This window comes from Biomphalaria glabrata, chromosome 14, assembly GCF_947242115.1.
Source record: "Biomphalaria glabrata chromosome 14, xgBioGlab47.1, whole genome shotgun sequence".
Lineage (NCBI taxonomy): Eukaryota > Metazoa > Mollusca > Gastropoda > Planorbidae > Biomphalaria > Biomphalaria glabrata.
In genome coordinates this window covers 28,221,649-28,236,831 of record NC_074724.1, presented here as the reverse complement: position 1 = coordinate 28,236,831, position 15,183 = coordinate 28,221,649, and the positions used below count along the sequence as shown (strand labels likewise).

The window sequence follows — 15,183 nt, the reverse complement described above, 5'->3', positions numbered from 1 at the left end:
AGAGTGAGAGAGAGAGAGAGAGAGAGAGAGAGAGAGAGAGTGAGAGAGAGAGGTAGTAAGAGTGAGAGAGAGAGAGAGTGAGAGAGAGAGAGGTAGTAAGAGTGAGAGAGAGAGTGAGAGAGAGAGAGTGAGAGAGAGAGGTAGTAAGATTGAGAGAGAGAGAGTGAGAGAGAGAGAGATAGTGAGAGGTAGTAAGAGTGAGAGAGAGTGAGAGAGAGAGAGTGAGAGTGAGAGAGAGATAGAGATAGAGAACGTGAGAGAGAGTGTGAGAGAGAGAGAGTGAGAGAGAGAGTGAGAGAGTGAGAGTGTGTGAGAGAGAGAGAGAAAGAGAGATTGAGTGAGAGAGAGAGAGAGAAGGAGAGAGAGAGAGAGAGAGGGGGAGAAAGAGAGAGTGAGTGAGAGAGAAAGAGAGGGGGAGAGAGAGAGGGAGAAAGAGAGAGTCTTTCCACACTCTTTCCCTCACAAACCCCAAACACTTCTAGTTTGATAATCTTAAAGAAAAAAACTGTTGTATCAATAGAAAGCTTAATGCCCATCCAATTTAAGTGAGATGGAGTGAGTCGCCCTAATCCTTTGGCCTATATCAGGCTTATCGAGTCTTCTATTCTCACGGCATGAATACTTTTGAGTAAATGTTGCTTTTATTTCTCTGAAGCCACTTAAAGCTGGGTGACTCATGTTTTCGTGAGATTCGTACAAGTATTTTCAATTTCTGAGCTCAAAACTTTAAATGTAACTTCATCCCCCAGTTCTACAAAATACATGACTAAATAACTAAGTCCCTTGATGTTCATTAACGGTTGAACTCTAATTACTCGGCGATGAGTCATATGGGGTCAGTAAAGCATAAATCATGTACCAATTAAGTCAACCGGAAGGAATTCTTCAGACGGGAAGGGGTTTTTCGTTTCACATGCTTAGAAACGTTCTTCAGAGTTGAAGATAATCTACTTCCTAGTCCAAATCTCCCGCAGGACGACGGGGGGATGCCAGTGTGCATGTTATGAACCCGGGACCTTCTAGACGACTGAACGACAGTCCAACGCGCATATTGCACAACCAGGCAGCTTTGTGGGTCTAATCCTGGGTTGATTTGATTCTCATGGATGGGACTGTACACCAAAGATAATGATGATGATAATAATAATAATAATAGTATTAATAATCTTTATTATCCATAAGGAAATGTGTTTTACAATTTGATAAGTGAAATATAGCTCTGTGGATGTAAAACATCGATTGAAATTTTTTTTTTAAAAGAACAAGGTAAAAAGTAAAAAATAAAATGAAATTAATTAAAATTTTAAATATAATAAAAATCATCACGCGAGAGAGATGTGAGAGATGTGTCACACGTGTAAGAGATGTGTTAGACGTGTAAGAGATGTGTTAGACGTGTAATAGACGTGTCACGTGTGAGAGATGTGTCACACGCGTAACAGATGTGTCGCGTGTAAGAGACGTGTCACGTGTGAGAGATGTGTCACACGTGTAACAGATGTGTCGCGTGTAAGAGACGTGTCACGCGTGTAAGAGACGTGTCACGCGTGAGAGACGTGTCACACGAGTAAGAGATGACCTTTCGTTAACGAAAGTATCATGTGGCCAGCACAACGACCAACCGCCTTTAGTATACCCAAATAATGTCAGGTACCGAGTAGAGTTTGGAGGACTCAGGAGTGTCCTAAAAATATTTAAATTCAAAACTTCTGGCCCGGAAGTGATGTACTTGACCACTTGGCCTACACATGTCCATCTTGATGTCTCTGCAGTCCATTCAATGGTTCCCGTGTCCTAACATGGGATATTCTGTTTCATTTTGATTTTCTCCCTTTGGAACTATTTCTATACAAATTTCTTCTGCTGAATTTCAACTTTCTGAGATATATAGATTTAGTAGTATTAACTAATCTAAAAAACGGGTCTAACGACTTTCCTAGAAATTTAACTGTTGATGTATATCGCTGAGAAAAGAATTACTAGCTCGCCGATCACTTAGTAAAAACTCTAGTTTGACCTCTATAATTTTTCAAAGTAAAAAAATAAATAAATTAGGCTAGAGAACTTAACCTAGATCTAGATCCAGCGTGGGTTTTGAAAAGACTTTCGCGTACGGGCATTTCCGATTGCAAGGCTTTATTGATTCGAAAGTTTAGTAAATGAATGTTTAGGAGAATATAGCGCATCGTCTTCTAATTCTAGAACTATCATTGGAATATTTAAATGTGTAGTAGATCTATACTATCGCTTCTAGGATTCTTTTTCGTGGAGGGGGGGGGGGCTGAAAAATGTTCCATTCATTAGTTATTAAAAGAGAAATAATCGCCCTCTAAGTTGTATCCAGGAGGTATTGTCTTGTTTTTCTTGTTACTTTTTGTCTATAACTAATTCCACTTCCGCTTTTGATTCCGGCAGACGCTTGCTTCTCGGAGCCTCTGACGCAGCGGATCTCAACCTTTTAAGCTCGGCGACCCCTTTTTACAATCCCTCACTCTGCCGCGACCCCCCCCCTCCCCGCGCGCACACACACAGCAATAGAGGAATAGACAAAAACAATAAACTTTTTCGATGGTCATTGGCGACCCCTGGCAAATCGTCAATCGACCCCAATGGGGTCGCGATCCACAGGTTGAGAACCCCGGCAGTTTGACGCAACTGTGACATTTTTAATAATTTGCTTTCATCTCTTTTGCCTTTTCTTTTGCTTAAATAATGTCAACGACTTTGGGTCTGACTTCCCCACAATACCGGCTTAAAAGAAATTTGCAGCAGGTCTAAATATAAAATGAAGACAATATGTACTAGATTGGAGCATGTCTTTCCATCCAGAAAAATGTCAGTTATTAAGAGTAACAAAAAAAACAAAACAACTAAAACAAATAAATTCCACTTATCTTATTCATTTAACTAAAATGTTATTTAACCTTGGTTAGGCCAATAATAGAATATACATCCTCTGTTTGGGACCCCTCAACTCAAGAAAACCTTAAGAAACTGGAACAAGACACAAAATAGAGCAGTGAGATTCATAACTAACGAATATTCACATTTGACTATAATAACACCTTTAGTAAAATAACTAAATTAAGAAAGTCTTCAGGAGAGAAGACTCATAAGTAAAGTAGCAATTATAAATAAACCACTGAACCATAATCTTCAAATACAAAAAACAAAATCTAATAAAATACTCAGAAAGACACAAAGATAAAGGCACATTATTCGTTCCATATGCTAGGACAAATTAGTTCAAATACTCCTTCTTCCCTAGTGCTATTAGAGCATGGAATGGGTTGCCTGAGCTAGCCAGGAAAACCAGTGACATGGCAGAATTTAAATCATTGGTTAACATGCATGAATAAATGCATGACGCGTAGGACGTAATCATCTTCGTTTTTGAGGTAACGTCTGTATTATATAAGATAAGATAAGATTGCTACTTATTTGATATATATTTAAAATCTGAAATGCTACGGAGTTTATCTTCCATTTTATCTACATAAACGTCTGTCTCTGTGGCACTGGCCTGATCAATACACTCCCTGTTTTTTCTTGTTCATTTAGGTTTGAACACACCCAGTCCTCTTGAACCGTTTGACTGACTCGTCCAATGGGATAACGAATGCTAATTACCAAGAGGCATGCTGTTTATTCCAGACTGGGGCTCTAACAGTGGCACGACTCAAGGGCTGTAATTCGTACTGACTTGCCAGTTAGAGTTAAGGTTAATGGAATAGGCTGCGCATGCGGTGAATATATTTTGGCGTGGCATTCGAATTTGTCTTCATTTACCCCGCTCGTGCTTATCAGTGAACGATCAGTGGTGTTGTGTGTGTGTTCTACTATTACCAGTGCCCGTTTCACTCACACCAAAGTACGAAAACGCCTGTTTAGGCTTAAATATAAGCATGCTTTAGATAAATGATGACAATGGTCTCCGTCAGTCGTGAGATGAATGCCTTGGGCATTAGCTGTGGTCGGAACGATGTCGCCTACCCCCTCCCCCCCCCCCCCCCCCGCCTATCGACGTAGCTGATGTATCCAAAGGAACAGCAAGTGACAATACAGTTTGTGCTCATGCTTTCCACTGTAACCTTCGAGATTTTTTAATTATTTAACGCTAGAAAAGAAGCCATAATGAATACAGAGAATAACAAAAGTTCTGCTTTAATGATACAGCATTTGTGGGAAGCGTGGCCCAAATACCCCCTCCCCCCCCCCCCCACACACACACTGGTCAACACATGAAATTGGACCATGGCGCTCTGATCATGTTATAAGCTACAGATAGACCTCAAAAAAAAAAAAAAAACTATTAGGGACTGTTTCCATTTCGTGGCCACTAAAAAGAGTATTCCCAATGAAAGTTGTATAGAACAGTTCATAAATATGCGTCAATTTTTGTTTGAACAATGTTTAAAACAAAAGAAAGATTTCAATTGCTCTTCCAAAATCTATTCTCATTTGTCTCTACCTTTATTTTAGTTTCACTCTAGGAAATAAATACGAACATTGTAACTTTAGTTCTGTCAAAGTCTGACCACTCTTACAAACACTTTTGATTTAATGTAGAAGAAAAAAACTGAAATAAAATTCGCCGAGGTCTGTTTATGGTTATTGTGTTTTGCGTGATTTATAAAGTGTCTACACTATAATTGCGGAGAGCTGTATGTGTTTCTTTTCCTTAGGTGAAAATGTTGATACTTAATAGAACATACAAGAGGAAGGTGTGCAAATGTTTAATTAGGCAAATAGATTTCACTAAAACGTGTTCATGTCTGCAAAGAAATGTTTGAGTGTACTGCTGTAAGCCAGTGACGTAAGTTGTGTCAAGTGTTTTTCTCCCTTTCTTGATGTAAATATAGTGACGTAGGCGATGTAAGTTTTTCTTTCCCTTTGACGTCATTCAAATTACTTTCATTCATAAATATGTGTAGCCAAAATTTTTGCTATAATGAAACATGTTTTATATTAATATAACGGTCGACCTCGAGTTTTCGTAATGTGGCCAATGAGTTAAGAATTTTTTTTCTCATTTATATACTTATGCCTTGAAATTTTAGAGAAAACGGTTAGAGCCGATTTCGAAATAAAATTTAAATATAAATATGAATTCATACATACACACGAGAATTGCTCGCTTAAGAGTATAGGATAGATACAGCTAGCTATTTCCATATATCAATTTCAAAGTGTTTTTATTGTTGAGCTTATAAATGAGATAAGATTGTCACCTTATACTGGACATCGTGGCTACAAAGCATTTCTATCTATCTATCTATCTATCTATCTATCTATCTATCTATCTATCTATCTATCTATCTATCTATCTATCTATCTATCTATCTATCTATCTATCTATCTATCTATCTATCTATCTATCTATCTATCTATCTATCTATCTATCTATCTATCTATCTATCTATCTATCTATCTATCTATCTATCTATCTATCTATCTATCTATCTATCTATCTATCTATCTATCTATCTATCTATCTATCTATCTATCTATCTATCTATCTATCTATCTATCTATCTATCTATCTATCTATCTATCTATCTATCTATCTATCTATCTATCTATCTATCTATCTATCTATCTATCTATCTATCTATCTATCTATCTATCTATCTAGAATTCCACTCTAGTAAGTTTGTTTCAGAAGTTAAAAATAAAATATTCATAACATATTTCTGACGCTAAAAAATCTCTTGATGGGCTATTGGTGGGGAAAAGTTTGAGAATCCCTCGGCAACAAAGGCATGTGCATTAAAACCAGACTCCGGAAATTCTGGTTGCAATGCATTTAAGTGGCGAACGAAACTTCCGTCATGTCTGACATGGATCCACTACTCCCCCTTCCCCCTCACGTACCAGGGCTTAAAGGGAATGGAAGAAACAAACAAACAAATAAACAAGCAAACATGGAAATCTAATAATCATTCTTCCAAACTAATCAATAAGTGGTTTAGTTCTGCACGGGGTAAGGTTTTGAAGCGGACACGAATGTATTCAAGCATTGATTGTTCCACAACACTTGGGGGGGGGGACAAAAAAATCTTGTTATGTGGAACAGACGAGTCTGGCCAGGTAGTTAGTGGACCTGACACTAGTATCGATCTGGTCTTTAAAAGTAGTTAACAGACCAAAAAAAAAAAAAAAGAACTTTTTTTTTAAAACCTGAATTTTGGGAATCAATGAAAATGTGTAAAGACTGAGATGGTGTTCCTGTGTCGATGTGAAAATGTTGAGCTTCAATATAAATACAATGTTACGACTTTCCTTCTCTTTGCAAAGCAGAGGCGTAGCTAGGGTGGGGGATGGAGGGGGAGAATTTGAACATCCCCAGGGTCCACATTCCAAGGGGGCCCCCAAAATGATTATTTTTTACATTAAATATTATTTATTATTATTTAATATTAAATGCAGGGGCCCCCAAAGAGGTCAAGTCCCCCCGGGCCCCCAAATGATTGCAAATTCCTAACTACGCCACTGTTTCAAAGTTTCTTTAATTTTTTTTTTATTAAACCAGCATTTACTTATTTTGTTTGATACTAATATAATTGTTATTTGATTCTGTATAATGTTTTCAAGATGGCTTTTAATGAGTGAATCTTTGACATTCACTTCATAAAGAAAAATATTCTTGGTTGCTCTAATGCAATAATCGACTCTCTCCCGCGTTAAATCTACCACAGGGAATCTATTTGTATCAATTCTCCTAAAGGATTCTTTGATTTCTTTATAATTTAATTAAATATCACATTAACGTCTGCCAAGAAGACAGCCTGTCAGTTGACTTTGGCGGGAATTGAATTTCTTCTAAGAATTAATAAAGGCGCTGAACTCGAAGAGAGAAAAGGGGGGAAAAAAAAAGGAACGTCTGCTTTGATTCTAGGTTCTCGCGCCTTGTCTCCCATGACTCCTAAGATTAGAACAGACAAAAGCAAAGGGGAGATAAATGTACCGCTGACAACTTTCATAAATCACAGTGATGAAATTGGAAAATTCTTTCCATGTTGATGATCTCCCTCTACTGCCTTGTGTTGCCAACTCCGTATTGGAAAAAAAAAAGGTAAACAAATATTAGGCCTAAGAAAAATGTAAAGAGGACATTTCTATAACTTCTTTATCAAAGAGTTATCATAAATCGTTAGTTAGTAACAGAATGTTGTACTATTTATTCTATCATGGAAAACTAGTAGGATACTTCCATTACCGTGATGATTACAAAGTAAGGCGTATAGGCTATATGTATGTCCCACATAGAAATCAAAACCGTTTCACAAATCTTAATAAATCTTGGCATAAATGTTCATTAAATGATTGCAGAAAGCGTAGTGTATGTTTGATGTCGTACCTACAACCGGAAGGCCCTAAAAAAAAACACCTAAATAAATCTCTATTAAAGAACGAAAGTTGTTAACAAATCGGGTAAATCCGTTTTCACAGTATTTCATATTTCATATGAATATTTCGGCTACACTGTAAATGACGAACCATTTTTTTCCAAGTAGTGTCTATTAAGCAGGTCTTGACATCAGCTTAACAGAAATCGTTACAGAACTAGCAGCAGCACACCAAGATTCATCAACACTCATCTAATGGCTTCCATTTCTACTAATTGTAAAGTCTTCCTTTCAGACCTTGCGATCTATAGGGCAGTGATGTTAAGGTCAACTGTTTCTTTGGCCAATGGTTAACGAGCAAGGTGTCATGTGGCCAGCACAACGACCAACCGCCTTTACTTTCACTAACTAAAGTCAGGTTCCCATTAGAGTTGGGTGGACTCAGGGGCGCCTTAAAAAATTGAAATTCGAATTCCCCCACTCTTCATTGAGATTCGAACCCACGACCCTAGGTTTGGAAGCCAAGCGCTTAACCACTCAGCCACCACGCACCCTATTCTACTTATTGACGTCATGCTAAAGCCTGCTTCTTCTCTCAGCTTTGTGTTGGCTCTGCGTTATACCATACTGGCCATTGTCCTTGCCTGGTATCTTGAAACTCGACACTCGCGGCTTCACGTCATGAGGAGCGATCGAGCGCTAGTATTTCCCAGTGGTGAATGTCAAAATCACCTTCCTTGAGGGAGCTATTAAGTGTGTCTTTGTATGGCTTATGTTGACTCCCTTGCGAACGTTTTCTAGTACACAGCTGCTATAAAGAAGTCGTTTGGGAAGGCGATTTTCTGGCATACGGACTACAGGTCTATAGGGCATAACATCAAAGAGAAGCCTCAGAATTAGGCGTGATGGTGTGAAGGCAATTACAGCGCTTTCAGAGCTTAAAGGTGTGAAGGCAGTTACAGCGCTTTCAGAGCTTAAAGGTTTCTAGGAACCAAATTTCAAAAGGTTTTGAAAGCTTCTATAAAGAATATTTGAGCGAGTTTTTTTTATAAAACTTTAGTAAAATATTTATTTAAAAAAAGAGAGATTAAATCAACATGACACCTGATTTGGTCTTTAAATACCTTACGAGCAGGGGCGGACTGGCTATATGGGCAAACGGGCAAATGCCCGTTGGGCCGGTACCAAATGGGCCGGTCTGGTCGCGACCAAAAAAAACTTTTTTTTTCAATACAGACAACTTCCCCATGTAATGTGTGTGGCCGGCTTTTTAAAGCGATGATCAGACTTAAAAGTAATATTCTGCATTCATTGGAAATTAGAAATGTGCTCATCTTCCACGACGAAGGAGGAGCTCTATATACCCTATAGTCCTATTGAAGTTTTCGTGTGTGTGTGTGTGTGTGTCTATTATCACTTTTATCTGCATAACGTAGAGAAATGTACCAAATACAATGCTTAGTACACATGATATATAAGGCATGGGCGTTAACTCTACAATCAAGGGAAGATCACCCAAATATAAATAGCTTCCTATTCCGAGGCGAAGATTCTTTTTTTATGGAGAGAGAAGTAATTAGTGTTTTCTAGAGTCGTGCCAGAATAGTCGTTAAAAAAAAAAACGTTAGAAGATGATGCACAGTTCCAGGTGTAGTAATTAAACAGTTTTTAAATTGCTAAGTTTAAAAAATCAAGAAAGCTATGACTAAGAAGATATAAATAATAACCCAGCTTCATTATTGGATCATTCTTTTCTCCCTGGGGCGATGTTGTTACTTTTGAAATAAATATGCAAGAACCGATAAATTAATTCTTCCCTGCTTGTAAGCTATAACTCTTGTATTCTGTCTGCCCTTCTGTTGTACTACATACTTGACGGCCATCTTTATCTAATGGGAGGAACGACCCAGAAAGGCTTTGAGTGCAATGTAGTCTCTCTTGTTCTGGCTTTCACTTTTTTTTTCTTTCTTTCTTTCTATTTCTTACTCTCGCCATCTTTCTTCTTTTCTTTCTTCCTTGCTATCTCTCTTCTCTCTCTCTCTCTCTCTCTCTCTCTCTCTCTCTCTATCTATTTATCTAACTATCTATCTAACTATCTATCTATCTATCTATCTATCTATCTATCTATCTATCTATCTATCTATCTATCTATCTATCTATCTATCTATCTATCTATCTATCTATTTAATCTGTTTATCTATTAGTACTGACGCAAGGAAAAGAAAAACACATTCGTCTTGAACTCGTTAAGTAAGGGAACTGCTGAGGCACACGGCATAAAGTATTTAAAGGGTTAACGTTTATGCCCCGACAACTCCTATGCCCCTAACCCACTCACCAACAAACACACTGGCCAACGGAATAAGTAAAACGAGAAACGACTCTAACAAATAAATTATTATATTCCATATCTACAGCAAGACTTACTTCTAATCTTTGAAGGCAAGAGCTACCTTCACCAACATCCTATGACCTGGGGGCTGAGCCTTAGAACATGGCAGTTCTGACTTGGATTTCTTTACTCTGGACTCAAAGACATGTATGACCGGAACAGGGCTGGCCATGTGGGCGTTGGAACGAATTCCAGGTGGGCTCACATCCTATTGGTCGTGGGATCACCGCCAAATGGATTATGGGGACAGGCATGAATGGATGACAATCAGGCATCATGCAATTTATGGGCCGGATTGTATAGGAATGCTAGGGCCGATTTGTACATTAAGTTTGGTCCTGGCATGAACATTCAAATAAAATACTTAGAATTGAACAGGGGTCAGAAAGTGCATTAAGCATTGGGCTAGTAACATACGCTTGCTCGTTAGCTGTTGGACAAAGAAATGGATTAACCCTTAAAAGTATCTTACTGAGTTATCTGCAAGACTTATCCACAAAGAATGTCTTCACGGCTTTCAATAAGTATCATTAGAAGTGTCTTCTCCGTACAGACCTAATTAGCTATCGACGTGAGAGTTCGTGTAAGAGAGAGAGAGAGAGAGAGAGTGAGAGAGAGATGGAAAAAGAGAAAGATCTTGAGAGAGAGATAGTGTAACAGAGAGCAGGAGTGAGATACAAGAAGAGATTTAGTGAGAAAGAGAGTGAAAGAGAGAAAGGTATAATAAAGAGGGATAGAGAAAATGAGAGAGAGAGAGAAAATGAGAGAGAAGGAAAGAACCAGAGAAGTCGACAGAAAGAGAGAGAGACAGATAGAGAGAGGAGGCGAGAGAAAAAAGGTAAAGATAGAAAGACTGATAAACAAGAAGAGAAAGAGTGCGAGATTAAGAGATAAAGAGGAATAGATAATGAGAGGGGAAGAGAGATAGAGAGAGAAAGACTGAGATTGAGAGAAGATAGTGGAAAAGAGAAACAAGAGAGAGAGAGAGAGAGAGAGAAAAGATAAGAGAAAGTGAGAGGGAAATAAGAAAGAGAGAGGGAGAAATAGAAAAAAAAAAGGAATAGTGCTGCATACCTGACTTTACCTTTAATTAGTGCGTGGGTAATGAAGGTGGCGCTGACGCTCGCCTCAAAAAGCTCATGTTTTTTTTTTTTTCGTTCAGCAATAACTTGGTGGGAAACACGCCCTCTGCTGAACTCCGCATTCCCTCTGCTTGTTTCTCCCCTGTAATGAAGTCAAGGGCTAGAGCCAGCGCTGGCATAGCTATTCTAAATGCACATGGCATCATTCAACATTATGTGTGTTGTCTAATTCATACACATGTGGTCTGCATTGTTTTCATTATAGTACAAAGGTTTTGGGTGTTAATATGTCCGGGTACTTTCAAACGTTCAATCTAATGACCCAATAACTAATAGTATCCCTGGGATCGAAGGGAAGAAACAACAGAACTGTGAACTTTTCCAGAATCAATGAACTTTTCAAACTGAAACTTGGTACAGAAAGAACCTGTGGTTTTTGAAAAACAGAGAGTTTACTGCCTGTTGTTCTTGTAAAACAGAGAGTTTACTGCCTGTTGTTCTTGTAAAACAGAGAGTTTACTGCCTGTTGTTCTTGTGAAACAGAGAGTTAACTGTCTTGTTGTTCTTGTAAAACAGAGAGTTAACTGTCTTGTTGTTCTTGTAAAACAGAGAGTTAACTGCCTTGTTGTTCTTGTAAAACAGAGAGTTAACTGCCTTGTTGTTCTTGTAAAACAGAGAGTTAACTGCCTTGTTGTTCTTGTAAAACAGAGAGTTAACTGTCTTGTTGTTCTTGTAAAACAGAGAGTTAACTGTCTTGTTGTTCTTGTAAAACAGAGAGTTAACTGTCTTGTTGTTCTTGTAAAACAGAGAGTTAACTGCCTTGTTGTTCTTGTAAAACAGAGAGTTAACTGCCTTGTTGTTCTTGTAAAACAGAGAGTTAACTGCCTTGTTGTTCTTGTAAAACAGAGAGTTAACTGTCTTGTTGTTCTTGTAAAACAGAGAGTTAACTGCCTTGTTGTTCTTGTGAAACAGAGAGTTAACTGCCTTGTTGTTCTTGTGAAACAGAGAGTTAACTGCCTTGTTGTTCTTGTAAAACAGAGAGTTAACTGCCTTGTTGTTCTTGTGAAACAGAGAGTTAACTGCCTTGTTGTTCTTGTAAAACAGAGAGTTAACTGTCTTGTTGTTCTTGTGAAACAGAGAGTTAACTGTCTTGTTGTTCTTGTAAAACAGAGAGTTAACTGTCTTGTTGTTCTTGTGAAACAGAGAGTTAACTGTCTTGTTGATCTTGTAAAACAGAGAGTTAACTGTCTTGTTGTTCTTGTGAAACAGAGAGTTAACTGTCTTGTTGTTCTTGTAAAACAGAGAGTTAACTGTCTTGTTGTTCTTGTGAAACAGAGAGTTAACTGTCTTGTTGTTCTTGTAAAACAGAGAGTTAACTGTCTTGTTGTTCTTGTGAAACAGAGAGTTTACTGCCTGTTGTTCTTGTAAAACAGAGAGTTAACTGCCTGTTGTTCTTGTGAAACAGAGAGTTTACTGCCTGTTGTTCTTGTAAAACAGAGAGTTAACTGCCTGTTGTTCTTGTAAAACAGAGAGTTTACTGCCTGTTGTTCTTGTAAAACAGAGAGTTAACTGCCTGTTGTTCTTGTGAAACAGAGAGTTTACTGCCTGTTGTTCTTGTAAAACAGAGAGTTAACTGCCTGTTGTTCTTGTAAAACAGAGAGTTTACTGCCTGTTGTTCTTGTAAAACAGAGAGTTAACTGCCTGTTGTTCTTGTGAAACAGAGAGTTTACTGCCTGTTGTTCTTGTAAAACAGAGAGTTAACTGCCTTGTTGTTCTTGTAAAACAGAGAGTTTACTGCCTGTTGTTCTTGTAAAACAGAGAGTTTACTGCCTGTTGTTCTTGTAAAACAGAGAGTTTACTGCCTGTTGTTCTTGTAAAACAGAGAGTTTACTGCCTGTTGTTCTTGTAAAACAGAGAGTTAACTGCCTGTTGTTCTTGTGAAACAGAGAGTTAACTGCCTGTTGTTCTTGTGAAACAGAGAGTTAACTGCCTGTTGTTCTTGTAAAACAGAGAGTTTACTGCCTGTTGTTCTTGTAAAACAGAGAGTTTACTGCTTGTTGTTCTTGTAAAACATAGAGTTTACTGCCTGTTGTTCTTGTGAAACAGAGAGTTTACTGCTTGTTGTTGAATGGAATTGTTGAGATGTAGTTCCAGACAGCTAATCCAACCACGACCTATAAAAGTATTCGTTAATTCATTCATTTCGGCTCAATACTTTCCAGCATGTTTCTGCAACAAACTTCAATCTACTTGTTCTTACCACTCAATAATTACACGTGTCTCTGTCCTTTAATTCATCAGACGTTCCTTCATTTCATACACACCAAATAGAAGAGCAGTTTACTCGCAAATAGACAATATATATTATACTTGTTACTTCAATCAAACTCCAATTCATAGCGAATCGGTATTTGTAGGTAATGGCGAACACATTATTTATTGTATACATATTAATAATAAAGTAAATAGTTTCGAGTCCGACGTTAGAGGAAAGTGCAGAATTTTACAGGACCACACATACCCATCTGTGACCTACATAAATTGTCAAGGGTAGCATAGACAATACCGATGTTTTCCTGGAGTTTATTTAAGTCATCTTCCCTCTCATATTTTAGTTCACTATTTCAATTAAGTAAAAAAAAAAAAAAAAATTTTTTCCACATCTTAATGAAGAGTTTGATTCAGTATCATTCCACCCTAACATGAAACAAATTATCGTCGGGCTGGGAGTATCAAGTTGTTTATTTGTAGAGGACAATGGAGGCTCTTGTATACGTGTGGTCAGCGAGCGCCTGCAAGGTGTGAACTCATTCGCTGAGTAATGGGGAGGGTAGCTAGATGGGAGAACTGTGAGGTGGGGCACAATTGGATGAGAGAGAGTGAGTGAGAGAGAGAGAGAGAAAGAGAGAGAGAGGGAGGGGAAGAGGAAGAAAGAAAGAAAATGGGAGAGAAGAGGGAGAAAGAGCGAGGTAAAGGATAGAGGGAGAAGAGAGAAAGAGAGAGACAGAGGGGGAGAAGGTAAGAGAGGGGAGAGAGATGGAGGAGAAAGAGGTGAGAGATGCGGGGGGGGGGGAAGTACTTAATTTACAAATGGATATTAGAGGCTTTAAATAAGGCGGATGTAGACCTAATACAAGAGAGAGTGAGAAAGAAAGAAACAGACAAATATACAGAAACATCAGACAACATATACAGAAACGCCGATATATTTACAGACACAAGCAGACGCATATACAGAAACAACAAGGCTTACACACATAGAAATCCCGAATAAATTTCTTTTCTTTTAGATATTTCGAGCGTTCCTTCTCAGTTGAAAATTATTAGATCCTGACGGCTGACAAGGTTCATACCCGGGACTCTCGAAACGACAGTCCAGAGTGTGCATCACATGACCAGGCATCCACCCGTATCAAATACTTCTGTATTCTATGCACCGGATACATCACACACACACACACACACAAAACTGGGGCTATTTATAGAAATGCCTTTATGTACAAGAATCTCCACTAAGAATACACTGATCCCTGCTCTCGGCGTTCCGTCGGGACTTGAGAAACAGAAGACGATACAGGACGCTTCAGGGAACTCACTTAAAAAAACTTAAAGCCTCTGCTTATGACTGTTTCCATTTCATTGATCGTGAGTAATTAGTTTCTTCTTTGACTTGGTGCCAACAGACTCCACCATTCTTTACATTTCCCTCTTCCCTTGAAGCTTCTTCCGCCACGTGCGAGTCGAACTAGAATGGTACAGTTCCAGTGATACACAAAACTTGGCTAGATTATAGCTTGCAATGTTTAAAGATTATAATAGATAAATTAACGTTTCCTATTTTTTTTATTTTCCACACCGGATACGCCAAATAGATAAGCTATTTATAGTTTTCTGCTATAGATGAGAATCAAAACAGAGCACAACACATACTCAGCTTGAACATGCTGTCATGCTATCAATGATCTTAACAAGATCTCTATCTTTCTTTTTTTCTCTCTTTTTCTCTCTTTCTCCCGTGCGTTTATATACATAATATATATATATATTAGTTGTTGTTTTTTTTTTTTTGTTTTTTATTTTCTTAGTTTTTTTCAACACTTAATTTTCAGATTTCTTTTCGAGACATTCGTTTTCTCTCTTCATACCCTTTCTCCTTCTCTATTTCTTTCTTTTTTTTTTTTTGCATTCTCATTTTCTATCTATTTTCTATCTTTTCTGTTTTCACTTTCTGTATCCCTCTTCTTCTCCCTCTCTTTTCATCTCTCTCTCTTTCTAGCTCTCTCATTCTCTCCTAACCTCTTTATCTCTCTCTCTCTCTCCATATCCTTCTTTTGATCTCTTTCTTTCTCTCATTCTCTTT

General features: G+C 38.0%; 2 protein-coding genes across 5 annotated transcripts in view; one reads left to right on the top strand and one right to left on the bottom strand.

The window, feature by feature from the left end:
* LOC106072809 (neural cell adhesion molecule 1-A-like) overlaps positions 1-15,183 on the top strand; it is a 62,071-nt gene that overhangs the window by 4,927 nt on the left and 41,961 nt on the right. The window contains exon 2 of one of the 4 annotated variants that reach the window (XM_056010270.1): positions 4,686-4,816. The exons of the other annotated variants lie outside the window; for them this stretch is intronic. The gene's annotated coding sequence lies outside the window, so the exon portion shown is untranslated. The remainder of the gene's footprint in view (positions 1-4,685; positions 4,817-15,183) is intronic. 4 annotated transcript variants of the gene reach the window in all.
* Positions 11,340-13,348, bottom strand: LOC129922714 (putative uncharacterized protein DDB_G0282133). The gene is made up of 2 exons (XM_056009652.1): positions 13,345-13,348; positions 11,340-12,244 (listed from the first exon to the last, which is right to left on the bottom strand). Exons 1-2 carry the CDS (start codon positions 13,346-13,348, stop codon positions 11,340-11,342), a joined length of 909 nt encoding a protein of 302 aa, XP_055865627.1.